The sequence below is a fragment of the Vigna unguiculata genome, chromosome 4 (genome assembly GCF_037176805.1).
Source record: "Vigna unguiculata cultivar grain cowpea cultivar isolate G323 ecotype 2 chromosome 4, ASM3717680v1, whole genome shotgun sequence".
In the NCBI taxonomy this organism is placed as follows: domain Eukaryota; kingdom Viridiplantae; phylum Streptophyta; class Magnoliopsida; order Fabales; family Fabaceae; genus Vigna; species Vigna unguiculata.
In genome coordinates this window covers 45,136,183-45,158,902 of record NC_140795.1, presented here as the reverse complement: position 1 = coordinate 45,158,902, position 22,720 = coordinate 45,136,183, and the positions used below count along the sequence as shown (strand labels likewise).

General features: G+C 27.8%; 1 protein-coding gene across 1 annotated transcript; it reads right to left on the bottom strand.

The window, feature by feature from the left end:
* Nucleotides 1-538: 538 nt before the first annotated feature.
* Nucleotides 539-3,247, bottom strand: LOC114180984 (F-box protein PP2-A13-like). Its single transcript, XM_028067291.2, has 3 exons — nucleotides 2,708-3,247; nucleotides 2,340-2,458; nucleotides 539-1,078 (listed from the first exon to the last, which is right to left on the bottom strand). The coding sequence occupies exons 1-3, from the start codon at nucleotides 3,044-3,046 to the stop codon at nucleotides 658-660; spliced, it is 879 nt and encodes a 292-aa protein (XP_027923092.1). The 5' UTR covers nucleotides 3,047-3,247; the 3' UTR covers nucleotides 539-657.
* Between the last annotated feature and the right edge of the window lie 19,473 nt (nucleotides 3,248-22,720).

The window sequence follows — 22,720 nt, the reverse complement described above, 5'->3', positions numbered from 1 at the left end:
AGTTTGTCATATCAAATATTAATGTTATTTGATCACGACAACCATAATGATAAAGTTTGAGACCAAAATAATTCATTCGGAAAAAAATGAACAAAATGCAACTTTAATTATTACAAGTTACTTTATATAAAACCAAATGCAACCTGGATACTATTTCACATATTTGAATTTATTTACAGAAAAAAAAAGTCAACAAAAAAAACACTCACAGCTGCACCCTATAAAACAACAGCCTTGCTACAAGTAACTCTCCTCTTCCCAATTCGTGTTCAGGACTTCCTTTGTGACAAAAATAGGGTGCCCAAGTAACTCTTCCTTTTAAAAAAAAATAAAAATAAAAGACCCAATGATCTGAAAAATCTAAAATAATAAAAAAATTAAAGCTAATTAAACAAACCTAGACCTAATTTTGCTCTCACAAAAGTGATTAACTGAAAACACAATGACAAGTATACTTTCCCTAGAGTAAAAGTGCTAGTAACACCTCCTTTTCAACTTACTCTCTTAATGGTTAAAATTGATTGAAAACTACAAAATCGAGAAAGAAAGAAAAAAACTCATTAAATAAACGAGTTTCAACTTTTCTTTAATAATTTTTAATAAATTTCAATCGGTAAGAGAGTATGTCCAAAAGAATGTGTTCCTAACATTTCTCTCCTAAATCTGTTTCAGTCTTTCTGAAAAGTCCTTTGGGCAAATCACTACCCCATCTATGCAAAGCCCACCTTTGGTGTGCGTGCAATCAATTTGGGCCAAAGAAAACTTTATGTTTGTTGGCTCATTGGGCTTCTCAACTGCAAAGTCCCCAACATGATAGTGGGCCCATTCTCCAGGCCCACGCAGATAACACTGCGAGAGTGAACTCTGACCGTCGGATGTAGATAGCTGAAATCTGACGGGCTTGATGTCCCATCCATGAACTTGATCAAGGTTGCATACTCTCCGGCCCAATCTCTTTGTGGGCTTCCCCAATTGAAGCTTGAAAAACACACTATAGTTTCCCTTTGGAAACTCAAACTCTAGTTCCCCCATTACTTCAACCCACCACATCTGTTGAAGATATGCAACACTCTTGAACCTGCATCATTTAAAAATGTTAAACATAGTCTATGATAAAATAAATTATTTTTAATAAAGGAGAATTAAAAAAAATGATTTTCTACTAATTCTTTTTTTAATTCAATGAATTCAAACAAAAGGTGTTTATGTTGTGGTGGAATATATATTCAACTACATATAAGTTAACCCTACATATACAATGTTAATTAATTAATATTACTTTTCCTTGAATAGAAGTCCTTTTCAGCAATTACACAATATTTTATAAATGCAAGTTGCTTGCTTTGTTGTTCTTTTAATCTAAAAGATGCTGACTAGGAGGAGTTAGTTGACAATAGTCTAAGTTTTAATTATTGATTTATTACTTTTCCAAACACGTCCTTCTCAACTTATTTTTATAGCATTCCCTAAGTGCAAATTGCTTGCACTTTTTTTCTTTAATTTTCATATAAGATGTGAATGGCTGACTAGGACCAATCGCTTTCGTTGCCAAAACCTATTCTAAGTTTCACCCTTTCTTTCTCCCTAAAACTTTGCTGTTTGCATCAATAAGGTTCAAAATCAGAAATTTCCAAGACATATATAAAGTGCAAAACACTCAAATAAACAAAATAAAAATAAAAATGAGGTATACGTGTTTACCTCAAAGAAATAATTTGTTTCATACAATTAAAACAACTACAAATTTTGTGATGGAAATATTTCAGAAAAGGATATCGTGTAGTTAATTAATTTTTTATTCTCGAAATAATTAAAATAGCTACTATTCTCGTAAAATAAACGTTTTTTATATGTTTTTAATTGTATTATTATACGACGGAGGTGCCAACTGCACACATACGGCAAGAAAAAGACTTTCGATGCCATGTGCTGGCTTTGGATTTGTTCAAAAATTCGAAAATGACTTTTACCCAAAAATAAATAAAAAGTTCCTTTTTCAATTTTACCTCATCGATGAAGAAAACAGACTTAATTTTGATTGCAATAAAAACCATAAGAAAAATAAATTATATAATAATAAAAAAAAACACAACCAAACCCACTTTTCATCAGAATTCAGAAGCATTTTACAACCCTAATTGCATATATTGAAGTTTCAGTTCACCATCTTAGTTTCTTATGTTGGGTTTCATTAATTAATTAATAAATTATATATATATATATATATATATATATATATATATATATATATTAACATAATTGAAATGGTAAATTTTGATATAAAATAGATAAAATACATAAAAATAGAACAAAGTATTATATAGATAAGAATATCTCACCTGGATTCCTCAGTCGGAACATAATTCCAATATCTTCTATCATCTATTCCTGTAATCTTGAAGGCTTTTGAAGAAATGAACAAACAAACTTGTGCACTGCATCTGTCAAGCCAAATCTCCTAAATTCACCACAAAGGAACAACTCAAACTTGTCAATGCAATGAAAAAAGGAGAAAACAATGAAAACAAGACGAAGAGAAGCGATGAAATTGGAAAGAACACACACATATTAACTAATCATCAAATCTAAGATTCAGTAGTGGTTCGGTTCTTCGACATCAAGCATCATAAATCATACATCATACATCAAATGATGCTCGATGTCGAGGAACCGAATCGCTGTGAAGATCGATCAATGATGAAATTACCTTGGTGCCATGGTCGAAGAAATTGGGTGTGCAAAGTTTGGCATAGATCTCTTTCTTGGTGATGGAAGAAAGATCGGTGTGTTGACCGAGTACTTTTTTGAGAAGGAGTTGATAGTTTGAGGGCAGCTTTGATTCCCATACAAAGTCTGCAGAAGAAGCTCTGTGGAAGGCTTTGTTCACTCTGGCCAATGTGCAAATCTCTTGTGGATCAAAACTCATCATCAGAGAAGAGATGCAGTTCTCAGGAACATCATCAAAGGTTGTCGCCTGTGGGGAGGACAAAGAAAAGGTGCCAACTTCATCGTTTTCCGCGGCACTTGTGGAAACACCAGCGCCCATGATGCAGAAGAAAAAGGTTTGTGATTGAAGTTTTTGGAGTGAAGAATTGAAGAAAGGGTTTTTGTTGTTGATGCTGGTGATTTAGTTCAGTGGTAAAGGAGGAGGTGATAGAGCATAAGAGAGAAAGAAGGAGAAAGAGAAGGTGTTTCCATGTTTTATTGTGAGTTTTGGATTTAAGAAAGGGTTGTGGGAAGCTCAGGTTTTGGCTTATAAGAAAGACACTTGTGGTGTGGAACCTTGAGGCAAAAACTTATAATAAAGTGAAAATTATTGGGTCCATTCTTCTTATTTTGGAACATGAAAATAAAAATAAAAAATAAAAATGGTGATTAAAAGTGGACGTGTCCATGAGTGTGCAAGAATATCATATCATATATCATATGGGTGTTGATTAATTGTATCCTAATATATATTCATTATGTGTGGAGACCATGGATGCACTATATTCTCTCTCTCATATTTCATCAATTTCTTTTTCATAATTTTTCTTAACTTTATTGTAAAAGATTTTACGCTTTAACTTTAATTTATAGTATATAAGTTTGTGAAATTGAATTAAATTTAAAATTATTTTTTTCATTTTTTTTATCAAATAAGGGTGAAAAAGTCTTATTTTATAAAAATAGATTTATTTATAACAATATTTTTATACTAGTGCTCCTCGAGTATATAATGTGAATTTTATTGATTTGATGATCGTTAAATGGTAGGTGTATGTTAATTTTTATTATCTTTATAATTTATTTATTTCCGTAAATATTTTGAAATATTTACTCAAAAGCCAAAAGGAAACCAAACCACCAATCAAATTAGCTAGTTACCTACCTATGTCTATTTATTTGGAACAATGAGGTCATGATATTGAAAGAAATCTAATTTAAAAATTTGTTGATGTTTTTCTGAATCATTCTACGATTTTTCTCATTTCAATTAAATACACAATGTGTGAATCAATTTATACGTATGTATATGATGCATTGAAAAAGAAAAAGAAAAAAAACTATAAACATGAACATTGACCATTTGAAAACAAAGCAAAATATTAACATATTGTGTTCAAGAGAACTTTACTATCACTACCCATAAACAAAAGAAATATATAACGAAAGAGTCAAAAAAGACCAAAATAAAAACCTGAATAATCTTTGGAAAAGAAAACAAAAGGCACAGTATTTTACGATTAAGTATAGCTATTCTTTTCTTTGTTCATACCACAAAGACCTTTCATTTAAAATGTAAAATAATAATAATAATAATAATAATAATAATAATAATAATAATAATAATAATAATAATAATAGCAATAATAAAGTCCTGAATTTATTTATGGATTAAAAAGAATGTCCTGGAAACTTTCACTTGAACAATCAAACAAATTAATACTCACTTATAAAATATAACTAATATAAATTATTTTAATATTTTAATTTAACTATCATCTCTTCAAATAGTTATAAAAATTAGTTCTATTTGATTTTTTTATAACTTTTAGATTCTCCACTTTCTCAAATCCTATTTGTTCTATTAATTTGCAATTTAAAGTTTATTTAATCTTAAATTTAAATTACTTAAGTAACACCTCAAATTTTACAAAACAACTGAATAAAAAAATATATATTAAATTAAAAATTAATATACACATTAAGAAATAAAATTATAAAAATATTATCTTAATTAAATTTTAACTCAATAAAATAAGACGACAAAAATATTGAAAAAAAAAACATTAGTATGTATGTTTTTACTAGTATTTAATAAGGTGGATCTTTAAAATTTAAATAATATATTTTTTTAAGTTTCATTTATAATAGTATTTATGTTTTTCACTTTTGATTTTCAATTTCAAGTATTAAATCGCATAATCTCTTAGTTTTTTATTCTCTTTAATTCTTAGTTTTTATTTGTGTTTTTAGAGTGTTTAGATGGAGAGGATGGAAATAAAATACTATACGGTATAAATAGGGAAGATTAATATCCTAATAGGTGATTATTCTCACTCCTAAAGACACTTCATGAAACTATTTGAGACTATTTAAAGTCTAAGAAAATTGATGAAACTATTTGAGACTATTTAAAGTTTAAGAAAATTGATAACGAACATTATTAGTCATTTTATAATGATAGTGATAATAATATAAGGGTTAAATATGTTTTTGATTCTTTAACATTTAGTCAAAATTGAAATTAGTTCTTATTTAAAATTTTAGTCCAATTTAGTCTTCAAACTTCTGAAATGTTTGGATTTAGTTCTTTTAACCAAATTTTGTTAAGTTTACTTGGTGTTTCAAATTATTTTCCATTTGAATTTTCTACATGTTTGACACATTTCTGCTTCAATATTAATTAAGAAACTATCATGAAATGCGTTTGATACGTTAAATGAATTTAATAAAATTTGGTTAAAAGGATTAAGTCCACCAATATCTAAAGTTAGGAGACTAAATTGGGCCAAAGTTTCAAAGATAGACTAATTCTAATTTTTACTTAAAGTTAAGGGACAAAAAATATATTTAACCTGTCGTATAATAACAACAACCAACAATAAAACATATATCATTGCATTATTTACATATCCAATGTAATTATACCTTTGCATGTCATTAAACTTTCATGCCCAACAATTCAAACTTCTACAAATGGTTTAGTAGCACTTTGTTCAAACAATTTCTCTTAAATGACAAAATTTATCATGTTATCAATGAAATTAGAAGAAAGAGTCCAAATAACATGTAATATGTCATATAGAAAGTACATTTTACATCAATTATATATGAGCTATTACATCAGTTAAAAATTTGATGTAGAGACCCATGGTGTAATAGTGTAAAATAAATATTATTATAATTATTAATACAATAAATCAAGATAAAAAAATGTGATTTGTTGAGAAAAACAATCACATATAACATTAATTGTTCAAGAAAATCAGTCATATTTCTTAGTTGAAGAACATATTATATTGATTGTTCAGAAAATCAATGTAATGTATCTTAATTGAAAGACATATCATCATATTTTATCGAATATCAAACATTTTTTTAACCACACATTTTTATAATTTTTATAAATGGTATGGTCATTAATTCAAAAAGCAACATTACCCTTATATCCGTCATAAATCGTGTTTATCGGTGATGATATACAATCGATTGACGTATTAACGAAGACCTTTATATTTGAACTATTTTTCTATTAGTATATTTTGAATAACAGGTTCGTTATCCCTACAACCAAAATGGAAATAAATTTTATAAAATTAATTTTAGATGTAAAATTAGTTTGTAGTATAATTAAACTTTGATATGAATGTTGTTAAGATGAAGAAAAGATAATTTGAAAATGAAAGGGGAGAGAATGTTATCCAAAGTGGATTGAACTAAATCCATTGGCACCGAAAGTCACATCGGAAGATCAGAAGTCTCGCGTTTATGAGTTGGTGTGGTATCAACGTCTTAGTTTCATTTCAACGGTTTAATTTTGGATTCTCAATTTTAATTCTGCAAAATCTTATTATTATTATTATTATTATTGAGTCATTAAAAAAATCAATTTGAACATTTGTAAGCGTATCAACCAATTCGTAAAATCAAATTACGTTTACATTCTAAAAAAAGTATATAACGAGACAACATTTAAATTAAATTAAATTAAATGAAATGGTCGTTTTAGAAAGAAATTGTTTGGTATGTTGTGGGCCTTGGATAATCGATCTTATCCACTTTCGGTTGCAGGCATAAGAAACATATACTGTTGTTGCTCCTTCCTACGTCAATCAACAACATCAAAAAACAAATTTATTTATTTATTTATTATATATAAAACATCAATGTTTGTTTGAACGTAAAAGCATAGTAATATTGGTAACTTTTAAATAAAAACATTTAGTGGTCCCATCTTGTTTTTCTACATATAAGTGAGTACAGCACACCACCAAAAGGGACCTAGTATAATATTATCTATAAAGTGAAAAATTAATGTCTTTTTAATGAAGAAATATTATTTTTATTTTTTAACTAGTGTAAACACAGGCGCTATCGCGCCTGTGTGTATTTTTTAAATATGAATGATATTATATTAGTAGATGATAATAGTATAATGTTATTAAGTTAATATATAAAATAAATGTATATTTATTAAAAATAAAATGAAATAAATAGAGAGAATAATTGTTGATGAATAAAAAAAAGATAAACAATTTTATAAAAAATAGATAAAAATAATTATTAATTTTAAAAAATTAATAAATAATAATATTGTAAAGGGTATATTTGGTATTATGAAATGTGGATACAAAAGAGGGAATCCTCTTTATATATTGTTATAGATTTATAATTATTACTTTCAAGCTTGGTCTGACACATAAGTTTATCAACAATTTGGTCGAAGCTCATTAGAGTCACGAACCAAATTGCTCCAATTGAAATCGATTTGCTTCAATTTTTAATAAAATAATGCTAACATTATTATAAATTTTCATCTTACCTAATTTGCTTCAATTTACATTTACTTTAATTTATAACCTTTTCTTTTTCACAGGATTAAACTTTAATAAAAAAAGTACAATTTACTACAGCTTATATCAACTAATTTTAATAACATAATCTTATTCTTAATTTCTTAAAACTTAATTAAGATTTAAACATTATAATTTACTTAAACTTACTTTCTTATTTTCCTTCAATAATTGATATAATGTATATATATAAAATAAAGGTAAATTCGATGTTTTACATTTTATTTTATTTTTTCATATACAATTGTATGAATGATACAAATTTTATCACACTTTCACATTTTCATTTGATAAATTTTTAGTAACAAAAAATGATTAAAGAGTGTCTAAATTTAGAATGATAATGTGAAATGGGTCATATAAACTAATGTGAACCCAGAAAAAAAAATTGCAAGGTGAATAAAGAATTTCAATTTGCTTGGGTTTGCCTTGCAACTTATGCAAGAGAGATTTATTGTTAATCTCTATAACTCAAATATTGATTTGTACTACTTAATAATTTAATTATTTTTTTCAAGATCTGTTAAAATTTATGTTGTACAAAATAAAAGCTAATTTATATTACGTTATTTAATTACTATATATGCTTTTTTGTTGAGTATATGTCCTTTTCAAACGTGGACCAACAATTTCCAATTTTTTGTAGGAACTAGACCATCTTAACCTATTTTAATAAACCAACAGAAAGAAAAGGTTGTGATTTCTGTGTGAATTATTGTTGTAAATGGAGTAACTTTATCCACTTTTTATCCACTTTTGGAAATAAAATAAAAATTGAATAAGCCATTTTATAAATGAAAATATTTAAGCCACGAAGTTTGAAGTTACATTTAATGTATTTAGAGATGAGTGGAGATTATTTTATTAACAAGTTGTTGTGGAATTTTGTTTTAAATTGAGGTTTTGAAGCGATGACATCCACAAGTTTTAGTTTGTGTTGGAGGAGGAAGAAGTGATGCATACCTGGCACTGACTCAGCACAAATGCTGACTAGGCAACAGATTGAGGATAGGTTTCATTTGCCCAAACAATGACACAGCACAAAAATTCTGATTAGGTCAAAAAGAGAATCATTACAAATCAATTTCCTTTCTGGCTCAAAACAACAAGCAACACTAACAATACTTTTATTTTGTTATTATTGATGTGAAATCTTCTTTAATTTTCTTCATGATTAGTCTATGATCCATATTTGTATCATAATTTTTATTTTAATTAATATTACATGATTTTAAGCCATATTATTTATTTATTTTTTAATTAGTGATTGTGATGGTAGAACATGAATGTTGGGATGGAAAGAAGAAAATACTTATGCTTGAAACAAGAATGATTCTTTTAAGATGAATTTGTTCCGTTTATATAAGGATGTCAACGGGCGGGTAGGGTACGAGTAGCAGTTCCCCGCATCTTACCTGCTGAATAAATATTCGTCACGTATTCGTATTCATATTTGTCGGATATCCGTTATGCGGGTACCCGCATAATATCTACGGATATCCACAGGTACCCACAGGTATTTAAAAAGAATAAAAATAAATATTTAACAAAATATTTTAATCGTAAATTCAAATAAAATACAATATATATCATTCATAAATTTTAAACAAAGTCCACATAACTCATTTAAATAGTGTTGAATGACAATTTACAAAGAAATAAATTTTTTTTAAACTAATTGATAAAAAAAACTCATTCAAAATCAATATGCTAATATTTTAATAATGTTTTTTATGTTTTTTTTATAATTTAAATTAGAGTATAGCGGGTACAAGTATCCACGTGTACAGATACTATGATACATGTACCCATCCCGTTAATATTCGGGTATTAAAAATACTCGTACCCGTTACCCGCAAATATCCATTTACAATATTCATTTTCTATTCGTTGCAGATTTTATCTGTGAATACTCGCGGGTACGGATTTTTTTGACATCCTTAATTATATATCATAATTTTTTTGTATCTCTTCTCTTCTTTTCTATTAGTAGTAGATCTTAATTAATAACTTCGAAATGACGAAAATAATATTCTTAAATAAGTGTAATTTTAATATATATTTTTTTCATGTAAAATTACTAAACTTTATTATTCACATATTAAAAAGATAACGTGGAGGAACATCTCTTCCCTCACATACATTGCACATTCACACACTTGCATTTGCATGTGAACAAAGGATGAAGAAGAATCATACCGTTTTAATCACCACTAACACTAATTCTATTTTTGTGATCGAAAAAAAAAAACAATATGCCGAAAGTTGTGAATATAATAATAGACTCGGAGGATCAATGTTATCATGTTAAGAAGCTTTTATGATAAAAATTTGATAAATTTTGAAAGATATTGTAAAATAAGAGATTGAAGTTTTACGTGACAATCTTTTTGTTTTTATATATATTTTTCATGAAATTTGACACTTTAGTGATAAGTCTTGAAAAAAAAACACTATTCAATTTATGAAAATTCTTAGTACAAAATGAGGATATAAGAAATTAAAATAGAAAGGAACTGTAAGGAGAATAAATTTTCTTATTTTAAAAAATAATTAAAATTCATTGACTTGAAAAAAATTACGAGATTAAGATATCATTAGTTAAAATATAATCAGTCATAATAAAAAAATTGAATGAAAATAAAATATAATAAGAGAATGATAGGAAGATAAGGTTAGCTTTGTGGAAATTCGGAAATTATATTATATGAATTTGAGTTTACTAATAAAACAGTAATATCAATAATTGAAATGTATCCATTTAAAAGCAAACAAGAGCATAATAAATGTTTATAAATTATCGAATTTTTTACGTTATTTAATACTATTACATAATAATTTTTTTATCTTTTTATTTATTTATTTATATTTAAAGTAAGATGGATTTTCATTAAATAGATTATATTTTTAAATACATTTTAACTTAGCAAAATAGACTTTTGTCCATCAAAATCCAAATTAAAATTTATCGTATCTATTTTTTTTTTCAAATAAATAAGATAGAAAACTTACTATAAAAGTTTTTATAAAGCTATTGGAAAAATAATATTATTATGATAATAAATAAGTTATTAAAATAAAGCTTATCATGAAAGAAAGAAAAAGGTTAGAAAGCCAATAGAAAATAAAGTGATCTTATTATAAGAATGAAAAAGTTATTTATATGAATATTAAAAATATTTGGTCAGTTGTGACTCCTATATTATTTGACTTCCATTAAAAGTTATCATTAAGTTATTAAGTTGTTCGATATGAAACCGAAATAATTATTGTTGGGTGTATCCACATAATTATAAATTGTCACCTTAGATCAATTTCTCATGTCTCACAATTTTCTTTTCTCTTTATACTTTTATGGCCTCCTAGTACTTTTTCTTTTTATGTTTATGGACCATCTTTTGTTGATTTTTTTAGAAAGGATCATTAAAGAGATATAACAACATCAATGAATTATGAGTTCAATTACACAAGACATTAATATTACTCTTAATTTAAAATCTTAAAACAATATGTTTATGGACCTTAATCTTTATATGGTGTTCAACTTTTTCTTCTTTATTCAATATAAAACTTAGACTCACACTTGGATTCCCAACATCTTTTTACGATCTTTAAGACCAACCAACTAACTTAAATTTTGGAATTGAAAGTGTTCATTAACACTTTAGTGACAACCACTTGGGATTAATTTGATTAATTTAACAAGTTTTAGAAAATGTTTACGTTATAATACGCTAAAGTATTTATAACATACGTCACATACTCTCATATATATAATGTGCATCACCTTAGAATCAATGTTTGAGCCGCAAGTTATATCATTTACTAGTGTTCTTTGTTCTTTTCAATGTTTGAATTCATTATTTAAAAAAATAGGGGATAAGTAAATATTTATCTTAAGGAGAACCTAAATTCAAATTACACAACGTTTTTTTTAATGATTTTCCACTATTTGAAGGTTTCCAAATCATTCACAAAGTAAATCCAACCATATATCAATATATTACCATGCCAAATCACACTATTTCACCAACAAATCTTATAAATATAAAATTTTATACCATTTATACCTTAAAAAAAAAATCATCAATTTGTAAATAAGTGATATTATTTTCCCTTAACTGAACTGAATCATGTTTTATCGTATAATATTTTAACAATAATTCAACCATATAATCCAGATAAGCCTTTCAAAAGATCCACCATATACTGAGTACCGACAACATCTTCTTTTAAATATACACTTAATAAAAAGAGAAATAAAGAACATAAAACTAAGATATGATTTATTCTATTTATCAACGGACGGGTAGATACGTGTAATAATCTACGTATTCTTGTTAGAAATGAGTTTTAAGCCTAACTCAACCCACAAAACTGGCTTGTAAGGTGAGGTTTGCACCTTACTTATATATTGTGAATTGGCCTTATTTCTAGTCGATGTGGGACTTCCAACACACCCCCTCACGCCGAGGTATATTCATCTCGTGTGTGGGACAAGAAATTAGTGGGTGATCCGTTAGCGGCCCGATATCGGGTGGAATGTCTAAGAAAGTTCGTTAGGATAGACTTTAACTTGGCTCTGATACTATGTTAGAAATGTATAAGCCATGAGAGAAAGAAGAAAGGATGCATACAAAAAACGGGCAAGAAAAGTTTGGGTAAAAACTAACTCAAGAGAGTTTGCTTGCTCACTGATTTATTAGAACCTTTGTTCAATATATAGAGTACAATGTCCCATCATATAGAGGGAAAAGTAAAAAACAAAATAAAAAATAATATTTGATAATGATAAAAGATAATCAAATATATGATATCTCTATCAATATAAATAAAAGCAGGAGATATATAATTTCTTTATCACCCCTTCTCAAGGTGGGCATGAAGATTGTAAAAGCCCAACTTGGAAGTAGCAACCCAGAAAGTAGAAGGATGTAAGGACTTAGTAAACATATCAGCAAGTTGACTTCTAGAAGGAACATGGAGAAGGTGAATAAGACCATCAACAAGCTTTTGTCGAATAATGTAGCAATCAAGTTCTATGTGCTTGGTTCTCTTATGAAAAGTGGGATTCTTAGCAATGTGAATAGCAGAATTGTTGTCACAAAAGGCAGTGTAGTGAGTGGGAACAGAAAAATGAAAATCTTGAAAAAGGTATTGAATCCATTGTAGTTCACATGCCAGGGATGCCAAGGCGCGATACTCAGCCTCAGAAGAAGACCGTGAAATAGTGATTTGTTTCTTAGACTTACAAGCAATCAAAGAGGTGCCTAAGAAAACACAATATCCAGAAACAGAGCGTCGGGTAGTGGCACATGTTGCCCAATCAGAATCAGAAAACGCGTGAATTTTAAAAGAGGTGTTGGATTTATACAAAAGGCCATATCCAGGAGCATTTTTCAAGTACCGAATGATCCATAAAGCTTGTTACATATGTGGTTCACGCGGAGAAGAAACAAATTGGCTGAGTTGTTGGACAACAAAACTAATATCAGGCATGGTATTAGTCAAGTAAAGTAATCGTCCAATCAGACGTCGAAAGGAAGAAGGATCTGGTAGAAGAGCTCCCTCGTCGGCATAAAGTTTGATAGAAGGATCAGATGATGTTGGTGTAGGTTTACATCCAAGCATCCCTGCCTCTGAAATGAGGTCCAAACAATATTTTTTTTGATTCAAAACAAATCCATCAAGAGAACGAGAAACTTCAAGACCCAAAAAAGACTTGATAGGGCCAAGATCTTTAATATGAAATCTTGAATGCAGATGAGCTTTTACAACATTAATTTCAGCAATGCTATTGCCAGTGAGAATCACATCATCGACATAAACCAATAAAGCAATAATATCAGAGGCAGATTTCTTCACAAAGAGAGAGTGATCAGCAGAGCTTTATGTGTAACCAAGAAGAAGTAGCTCTGAAGTTAATTTTTGATTCCAATTACGACTGACTTGTTTCAAACCATATAGAGACTTGTTAAGCTTACAAACAGAATTTAGCTGAGGAAGTGAAAGACCAGGTGAAGGCTTCATATAGATCTCTTCATGTAAGTCTCCATGGAGGAAAACATTGTCAACATCCAATTGATGAATAAACCAATCACTAGCAGAGGCCAAGGCTAAAAGGATGCGGACAGTAGTAAGTTTAACAATAGGAGAGAAAGTTTCAAAATAATCAATCCCCTCTGTTTGAGTAAAACCCTTAGCCACCAATCGTGCTTTAAACCTATCGACTGTGCCATCTGGTTTATGTTTGAGTTTGTAAACCCAGCGACAACCAATAGGCTTGATGTTAGAAGGAGGAGGAACTAAAGTCCAAGTCTGGTTTCTGTCAAGAGCATGTAACTCAACATCCATAGCCTGTTTTCAGCAGTCATGTTGAGCAGCTTCTTTAAAGGAGAAAGGTTCAGCTTGGCCAGAAATATTATGACAGAAAGTAGTATGGTCAGAAGAACAATTATCATAAGAAACAAAAGAATGCATTGGATAAGGTGTGGAAAAAGTAGAGCATGAAGTGGAAGCAACACCACAATAATATTGATCTAAGTATCGAGGCCTGTTTTCACTCTATGAGATGTTCTAAGATCAAGATCAGTAACTTCACCATTATCAGAAACAATACTAGTAACAGGGTCCATAGTAAGGTCAGTGGCATGTGAAACAGGTAAAGTTGGAAAATCATACATGCTAATATCACAATTATGAGAATCATCAATTGAAGCAATAGAGTTATCAGAAGACAAAGAGAATGAGTAAGGAAAAATATTTTCATGAAATATAACATTTCTAGTCACAAAAATAGACTTGGAGTGAAGATCATACAAAACATATCCCTTTGTTCCAGATTTATAACCAAGGAAAACACATTTTAAGCTTCGAGAATCCAATTTAGTTCTTCCAGTATTGGTAGAACTAGCGTAAGCCATACAACAAAAAACTTTTAGATTTGAAAAATCGGTTTTAGTATAATAGACCAATTCATAAGGAGATTGATTACTGAGAAAAGGAGTGGGTAACCTATTAATTAAATGAACAACCAATTTAAGGGAATAGGACCAGAAAATGTTGGGTATTTTTGCTTGAAAAAGAAGAGCACGACACACATTAAGAAGATGTTGATGCTTCCTCTCAACAATCCCGTTTTGTTAAGGAGTTGCAACATAAGAAGTTTCATGAAAAATACCCTTACTATTATAAAAATCATTAAGAAGAAACTCTTTGCCATTATCGGAACGTATTTTCTTAAGCTTGCAAGAAAACTGATTTTCTATCAAAATAATAAAGTCTTGAAGAAGAGATCTGACTTCTGTTTTATTTTTAAGAAAAAGAATCCAAGTAAATATGCTATAATCATCAACTATAGTCAAAAAATACTTGTATCCATCAATGGAAGAGACAGAAATCGGGCCACAAATATCAACATGGATAAGTTCAAAAAATTGAAGAGATTTACTTGTGCTGGAAGAATATTTCAGACGTTTTTGTTTCGCAAAAGCACAAACATCACAAGCAATAATAGAAGGAGAAAAAATATTAGGATGATTAGAAACAAGAAGCTGTAAAATTTTATCAGATGGATGACCAAGTTTCATATGCCACAAGTTACAAGGACTAGCATCATTAATGAGAGTAGAATGTAGTAAAGAAATATTTGTGTTAGATATACTCAAGTTACGTTTGTCTTGAGAACTATCTAAGAGATAAAACAAACCTTGATGTTTCCTAGCTGCTCCAATTGTCTGGAAGGTATCTGTCTGCACAATAAGACAAGTATCTTGGGAGAAAACCATAAGACAATTAGTATAATTAAGCAATTTTGGAATAGAGATGAGTTGAACAAAAAATTCAGGGACAAAAAGAGTGTTATGAAGGATAAGATTGTCCAAGACAATGGTACCCGAGAATTTAGGAATGATAGAGTTTTGGTTGGTTAATTGTATAGAAATAGGAGAAATAGGTTTGAGATTTTGAAATAAAGATTTAAAAGGACAAATATGGTTACCACTATCTAAAATCCAAGAAGAAAAAGGAAAAACATAACTTGTGGGTTTGATAGTACATTGATGAACAACAGTAGCTGTGGAAAAAGAATCATTGGGAGACTGCTGAATCAAGGCGAGGAGAAGATATCAACCATACTAGCATGAGCAGAGGGCTTCGAAGGAGGAGGTTGGACTTTAGTGTGTAGGTTAGATCCTTGAGGCACAACATGCTTAATCCAACAAGAATCAACAAAGGAAAAAAATGCGGAAGGCGATTTAAATCTGATACCATGTTAGAAGTGAGTTTTAAGCCTAACTCAACCCCACAAAACCAACTTGTAAGGTGAGGCTTGCACCTCACTTATATATTGTGAATTGACCTTATCTCTAGTCGATGTGGGACTTCCAACAATTCTACCCGCTGAATAAATATCTGCCTCATACCTATATTTATATCCGTGAGGATATCCGTTACGCATGTATCCGCATATTTTTTTAATATCTACGAGTACCCGTAGGTATTTCAAAAAGAAAATTTTAATATGTAACAATAAATTCAAATAAAAATACAATGCATAATATTTATAAATTTCAAACAAAGTACAAATAATTCATCTAAATAGTGTTGAATGAAAATTTACAAATAAATGGAGATTTTTTAAACCAATTGATAAAAAATAATCCATTCAAAATCAATGTGTTAATATTTTAATCATTTTTTAAAAATTTTGTTAATTTAAATTAGAGTATAGTGGATACGAGTATCTACATGTACAAATACTATAATACTCGTACCCGTCCCGTTAACGTGATATAAAAGTACTCGTAGCTGTTACCCGCATGTATACATTTTCAATATCCATTTCCTACTCGTTGTGAGTTTTATCTGTAGATACCCACGAGTACGGATTTTTTTGATATATCTGATCTTGATCTAATAAGAATTCTATGATAAAAAAAATGATTGTTGTCTACAAAAAGGATATAGAGAGAAAAGGGATTTTTAAATTTGAAAATTTGAAAATGAATTAAAAAACTATCGTCTAACTTCTATTTATAAACTTCATTTCTTATTCATTTTAAAATTTACTGCTAAAATATTTTGGATCTCACAATAATCCAATTCATTATATTTAATTATAATCGATTATTTGAACAATTTAACATTGAATTAAACTTAAAACAACCAATTCTTACTTAAGATAATCAATACATAAACTAATTATTATATAAGATAATTGATTGTATGCGATAGTTGTGCATCATGAAATTATTATGTTTTAAAATACTTTCTAAAACATTTTTAAATAGTATTTAATTTTTTTCAAAGACATAAAAAGAAATGTGTCATCCATAAACCAAAGTAAACTTAGAATTAATGCATAACTCCTAATCATCATTATAATATGAAAACAAAACAACATCCCATAATTATATGATCAACCTAGAAACAACGAGAGGTTTTCCAATATTGTCTTTCTTTTCCGTACAATTTCTATCCCGAGTTCAATATTAATACTTAAAGAGTTTCTTCTTGTCCCTACGAAAAAGTCTTAAGTTGTAGTGGTTGGAGATATGAATCTTGAATAAAAATCTTTGAAGATCAATGTAGAAGACATGCATTTAAAAAATAACATTGCCAAAGATTTCCCTCTTTGTCCCCATTTTATAATATTCATAACAACCTTATAATAATATTTATCTGTAAAAAAAAAACTTTATAATATATAAGTAAATAGGTGTTAAGAGTTATTGGCAGTTTAAAACCAAACCACAAGTCGTACATTAGTAGCTGGCAAATAGAGAATCACACATGGTTACATTTAAAAAATTTACAGAATATTAATTATTTAACCTCACATAAGTAACATGTTCTCTTTGATCAAGTATTTATTTACAAGAACATAAGTTATGTTCTAATTAGTTATTCTCATAGTTGTCAAAAAAAGTTGTTCTCATTATGATATTAACGTTCGCAATAAAAAAAAATGTCACACGAGGCTATTCATTTGATAGTATATACTTTATTATTATTATTTTTCTTACAAAATCAAGATATTGTGTGATTTTGTACGCACTCTCCTCATATTTACAAGTTAGCATCTACCTTGAAGGTTGTATGGGAGGTTAGGGTTGTTTATCAATCTGTATTAATCATTTACTATTAAAAGTTCAAATCCAACAAATTAGTTCAAAATTTTAGCCATTAAATCTAAAAGAGAAAGGTTATTGTAATTGATTTAAATACCTGGTTTAAAACTTACAAAATTAGACTAATTTAAACAAAATGAACTTTTCTCTATTAATATATTGTGTATGTATTTTTATTATACTTTTTATTACGTACATTGACATTAACTATTTAAATACAGTTAGAAAAAATATCAAATTGTCAAAAGATTGAATACTAAATCAAAATGAAAACGAAATTGAACAACAATGATGAAAATATGAAATATATATATATATATATATATATATATATATATATATATATATATATATATATATATATATATGATTGAGAGTTTCTTATTTAAATTAAAACTAATTCTAATAATATTATGGTTTAACTAATGATACTCACTTTTGTTTAGATATGTCAGTTTGATATCTATTTTTTAAAAGGTGTTAATTGAGTCTCAACTTTTGAAAACATGCCTCAATTAGGTTCCTTTCAATAAAAAAAATATTAATTTCATTTACGGTATTGATATTTAAATATTTAAAATGACATACAAAATTAAGTATTGATATTTATATTAAAATTTAGTGGTAAAAGTCATGAATAAAGTTAACAACATTAATAGTTTATAATTAATAATTTTTTCTGCAAGGAATCTAATTGAGACACTTTTTTAAAAGTTGGGACTCGATTGACACATTTTCAAGAATTGGAACTCGATTAATATATTTTTAAAAGTAGATACCAAACTAACATAACTAAACAAAAATGGATATCAATCGACTAATGAAATCTAATATCATAATGACAAGTTCATTTCTCATTCCTGAACCAAATAACAAGTCATTGAATTATAACAGATCATGCTTGGTTTCTTGAAAATTGGGCAAACTAAGAAAATTATATAAGAAAAATTTCTTTAGTCAACCATTTTTAAAACGAGCATTAAACTGTTTCGTCAATAATGGTCCCTTAGTGAAAAGCCAGGCTGTTCCGTTCCTCAATTTATTTTGTCATCTTTCTTGTAATAATAGTTAGAAAGAAATGAAGAAAGAAAAAAAGGAATTCAGAATCTTTAGATTCATTGATTGTTTTTGCATTCAAATTCTGTGGTATTCAATAAATTAAACGTTTTCAATAACTGTGGATTCAATTTGTAGTCTCCAACCAGTGGTCAAAATCTGAATCAATGAATTGCTTTACACATGAAGAAATTATCAGGTAGATTTGAATAATTAGAGATTTTATAAGTAATAAAAATATGATAAATAAGTATGAACAAATTTCATTTTCATTTATTTCATAGTGTAAATTAGGTCTATATTAAAATATAAGATGACATTAAATTACATTTTATACCTTTATGAGAATTTTGATTTTTGAAGAAATTAAAGTGTATGTGTATGTCAAAAATGTGTTTACTCGGAGATTGACTCCCTTTATATATAATACAGTAGACATTCGTTTTACATTCATTTAAATCCGCATCTCGCATAAATCCGCATCTCGCATAAATCCGCATTTGAAAAGGGAAAATTTTCGGATCAATAATTTTGTGACTTTATTTTAAGAGTCATTTGATGATTATTTTCGATTCATTTACGTGTGATTGTCGATTAACCATTTTGTAAAATGCGACTAAGGGTAAAGAACACACTCTTAGCTTAATTTAATTGATGATAAATAATGAGAATATTTCAATTCACTCACATCGACGTCAATGTTGATAACACTTTCTAATGAGTTGAAAATAACATTGTGTTGATCAACTTCAACTTTGTCCAGACCAATTATTTATATTTTATATTCTTTTACATTTTATTATAAATAGAGAGAGTATATGAATAAAATAAAATAACACTTATAATATCTATCATGTATATCAATGACACAAGTTTATAATATCATATCTCTCATATTTTCACAATCTTTAAAAATTATCAGCATTCATAATATTTCATACTATAATTATATGACTTGTAATATTTCATAATGTAATATGACTCCTAAAATTCCATAAGTCCGCATCAAACTTTCAAGATCAAAATGAGGACTTAAGCAAATGTTTACGGTACATTATCGCTTGATAATATCTGAAAAAATCATATCTTCACTTGATATCTCTATTTTAGGGATGTGTTCCTATTTTAGGAATTTTTGAATACCACAATAAATTATGTATCATAATTATAAAAGTCAAACACTAGAATAACAAGGATATTTTTCTGGATTTTTTATTCAAATTTTATTTTATTTTGACTATTTTTTTCCTTTATTCACAACATTTCTTATTTCTTTAATTTTTCAAATTATTTTTACTTTCAGTGTTCATGTTTTAAGTGGTCTTCTTATTGGTTTTTATTTATTACTACTTTTTATTTAAATATTCTTTTAGTTAAGTTTTCTTCATAAATGACTTTAACATTTAGTTCAAACATTTGCCCTATTCGTTGTTCATAATTCATATTTATAATCACTTATTTTAAGAATCACATTTTTCTTTTATTTTTGTTTTCATCTTTCGAGATGAAATAAAAAGCCATTATCACAAGCCCTAGTATCGCACATTGTTTCTTGTAGCCACTTCCTATGCGTTCAAACCAAGCATCTAAGATTACAACCAATACATAAATGTTTTTTCATATCATAAATACAACTTCTCGAAGATATCAATTAATGAATATAGCTTTGCCTTTCATTGAAGTCTTTGAAAACCCATTCATAAAAGCATGTGTTAAATATCTTATATTCTTAAAAAAGTTAGGTAAATTATTGAATTGTTCTGCCAATTACTTTCCTCCTATATATCAAATTAAAACGTACTTGAGTTGATGTTCTTTTAAAACAACGATTCAAAGATTTAATAGTTTTATTGAGATAGAACTGAAATTGATAAAATTATTTTAATAAATAAAAGTACACAAAATAATATTAAAAAAATATAATGTCATAGTCTTATGATAGAAATTAAAATAAACAATAAAACTATAAGTGCTAACATTTAAAATCCATTAAAAGTTTGAATAAAATACGCTATCACACTAACTTCTAATACGTTACCATACATACACAAGTTTAAATGAAATTCTCTTAATTTGAACGCCCTTTCATACATTGACTTAAGAGTATATCATGATTCTTGTTTCGAAAAATTGAGTTACAATCATTTGACAAATAACTAACTTCATAATATTTTATAGTTATCCCAAAATTAAGTGCACATTTCTTCTTGCTATCACTAAACCTCTTTTGGATTTGTCCTAAGAAATATATGGCTCTCATTATAAGGTCAACTTTCTATGAAATTCATTGCACAAATAAATAATTGTACTTGTCTTTGAATGAAGAATTTTAACAATTTCAAGAAATTGAAATACATAATATTTAAATTACTTATAGTTGCATTATTTTAATTTATTAAATAGTTTGTTTGGATGAAGTAATTGAAATATTTAGATTTCAATTTTTGTTTTGGATAAAATAATTTAATTTTTATTTTAAAGTAAACTCAACTTTATCTTAAGTCTGAGTTGAGCTAGCTTGACTTTCAATCCGGGACGATTGTTTCGACTTTCTGTCATGGTCGATTCCCTAAGATTCAACATGAGTTGACTAGGTTTGATCTTTAGGTTAGGTCAACTCATCTCAACCTTCAACTATATGGTTGATTGTTTTCAACCTTCGTCATTCTCGGATCGACCATCAGTTTGGGTTGACTCAGGTCAACCTTCATTTTAGATTGACTCGGCTCGACCTTTGTGAGCAAAGTGATAGTGGTGTGAAAATAAGTGAAATTTTAAATTTTTTATACTTTTGAGGATATTTAAAATTCTTTTATTTTATTCATTTGAAATACTTGTAAAATTCCTTAACTTTAAATTTCTTTCTAATTATTTTATCCAAAAACAAATATTAATATAAAAATTTTAAATTTTTCAAATAAATGAATTACTCTTTTAAATTATCTTGTCCAAACACAATGTGAGTTAAATTGCAATCTCATATCGTTGAGATTAGCTTTATATTTCATTGGGCATGTTTTTTTTTTAAGTTGTCATTGTTAGAAATAATACAATATTTATATTATCTAATAACATCAATATATATGATTAAAATATTGTATTAGAAAATGTTGTATTATTATTATATTATACATTTGGAATGTTATAACTATAGGAGGCTTCAATTAATATTCATGTACATGTAGTCCATATCATCGAATCATTGCAAGTTTATAATTGATGACAAACGCTAATGAAGCACCAATTCCGAATCAACATAATATATCACTAAAAATACGAAATTGAAGTTAAACTAAGCACGTATTGATATTTATATTTATATATGGTATACATTTTTGAAATTTAAGTTAAGGAAAATGTTAACTAGTAGACATTTACTGCAATGAGATGTCAATAACTCCAAATTAATCACATAAACCCTAAATTTCTTCCAAAATTACATTTATCTATAACTTAACTATTGTTTTTTTTTTTTTTGTCAACAAACCATTCACTTATAATAGTTAGCCCAAGTCCTTCATACATCAATAAATATAATAAAATAAAAAGAATCGCTCTCATAATAATCCCAATTTTTTTATCATCCAATTTGCAAGAACTGTCTTAGAGAATTATTTAACAAATGCAAAGCAAACTATCCTCCACCACAGGATAAAACTTCAATACAAGACTTAGAATGAGGTGAAACTTTATCAAACATGTAGTACTGCATGAAAGTTTTTCATATTTGATATTTATCTCAGTAACTTGAAATGGGAAAGAACTGGGGATCATGAGTGAAGAAGAATGCAATTGCTACCCTGGCCTTTCTCTGGTTTACCATCACACGATGCTCCAAACTTTTGAATCTGTCATTGGAATCAGATTCATTGACTTTTTCTTAAGAGAAATCACGTAACTTTTGTTGAAAAATAGTGTATGACTCTATTTTTTATTTTCTGATATGATTTAACGTGGATTATTGATTAATGTATA

Coding starts and splice junctions, on each gene's coding strand:
- LOC114180984 (XM_028067291.2), bottom strand. CDS start 3,046: ATGGGCGCTGGTGTTTCCACAAGTGCCGCGGAAAACGATGAAGTTGGC. Junction 2,459..2,707: donor TCTTCGACCATGGCACCAAG/GTAATTTCATCA, acceptor TGGTGAATTTAG/GAGATTTGGCTTGACAGATG. Junction 1,079..2,339: donor GTTCCGACTGAGGAATCCAG/GTGAGATATTCT, acceptor TAAATGATGCAG/GTTCAAGAGTGTTGCATATC.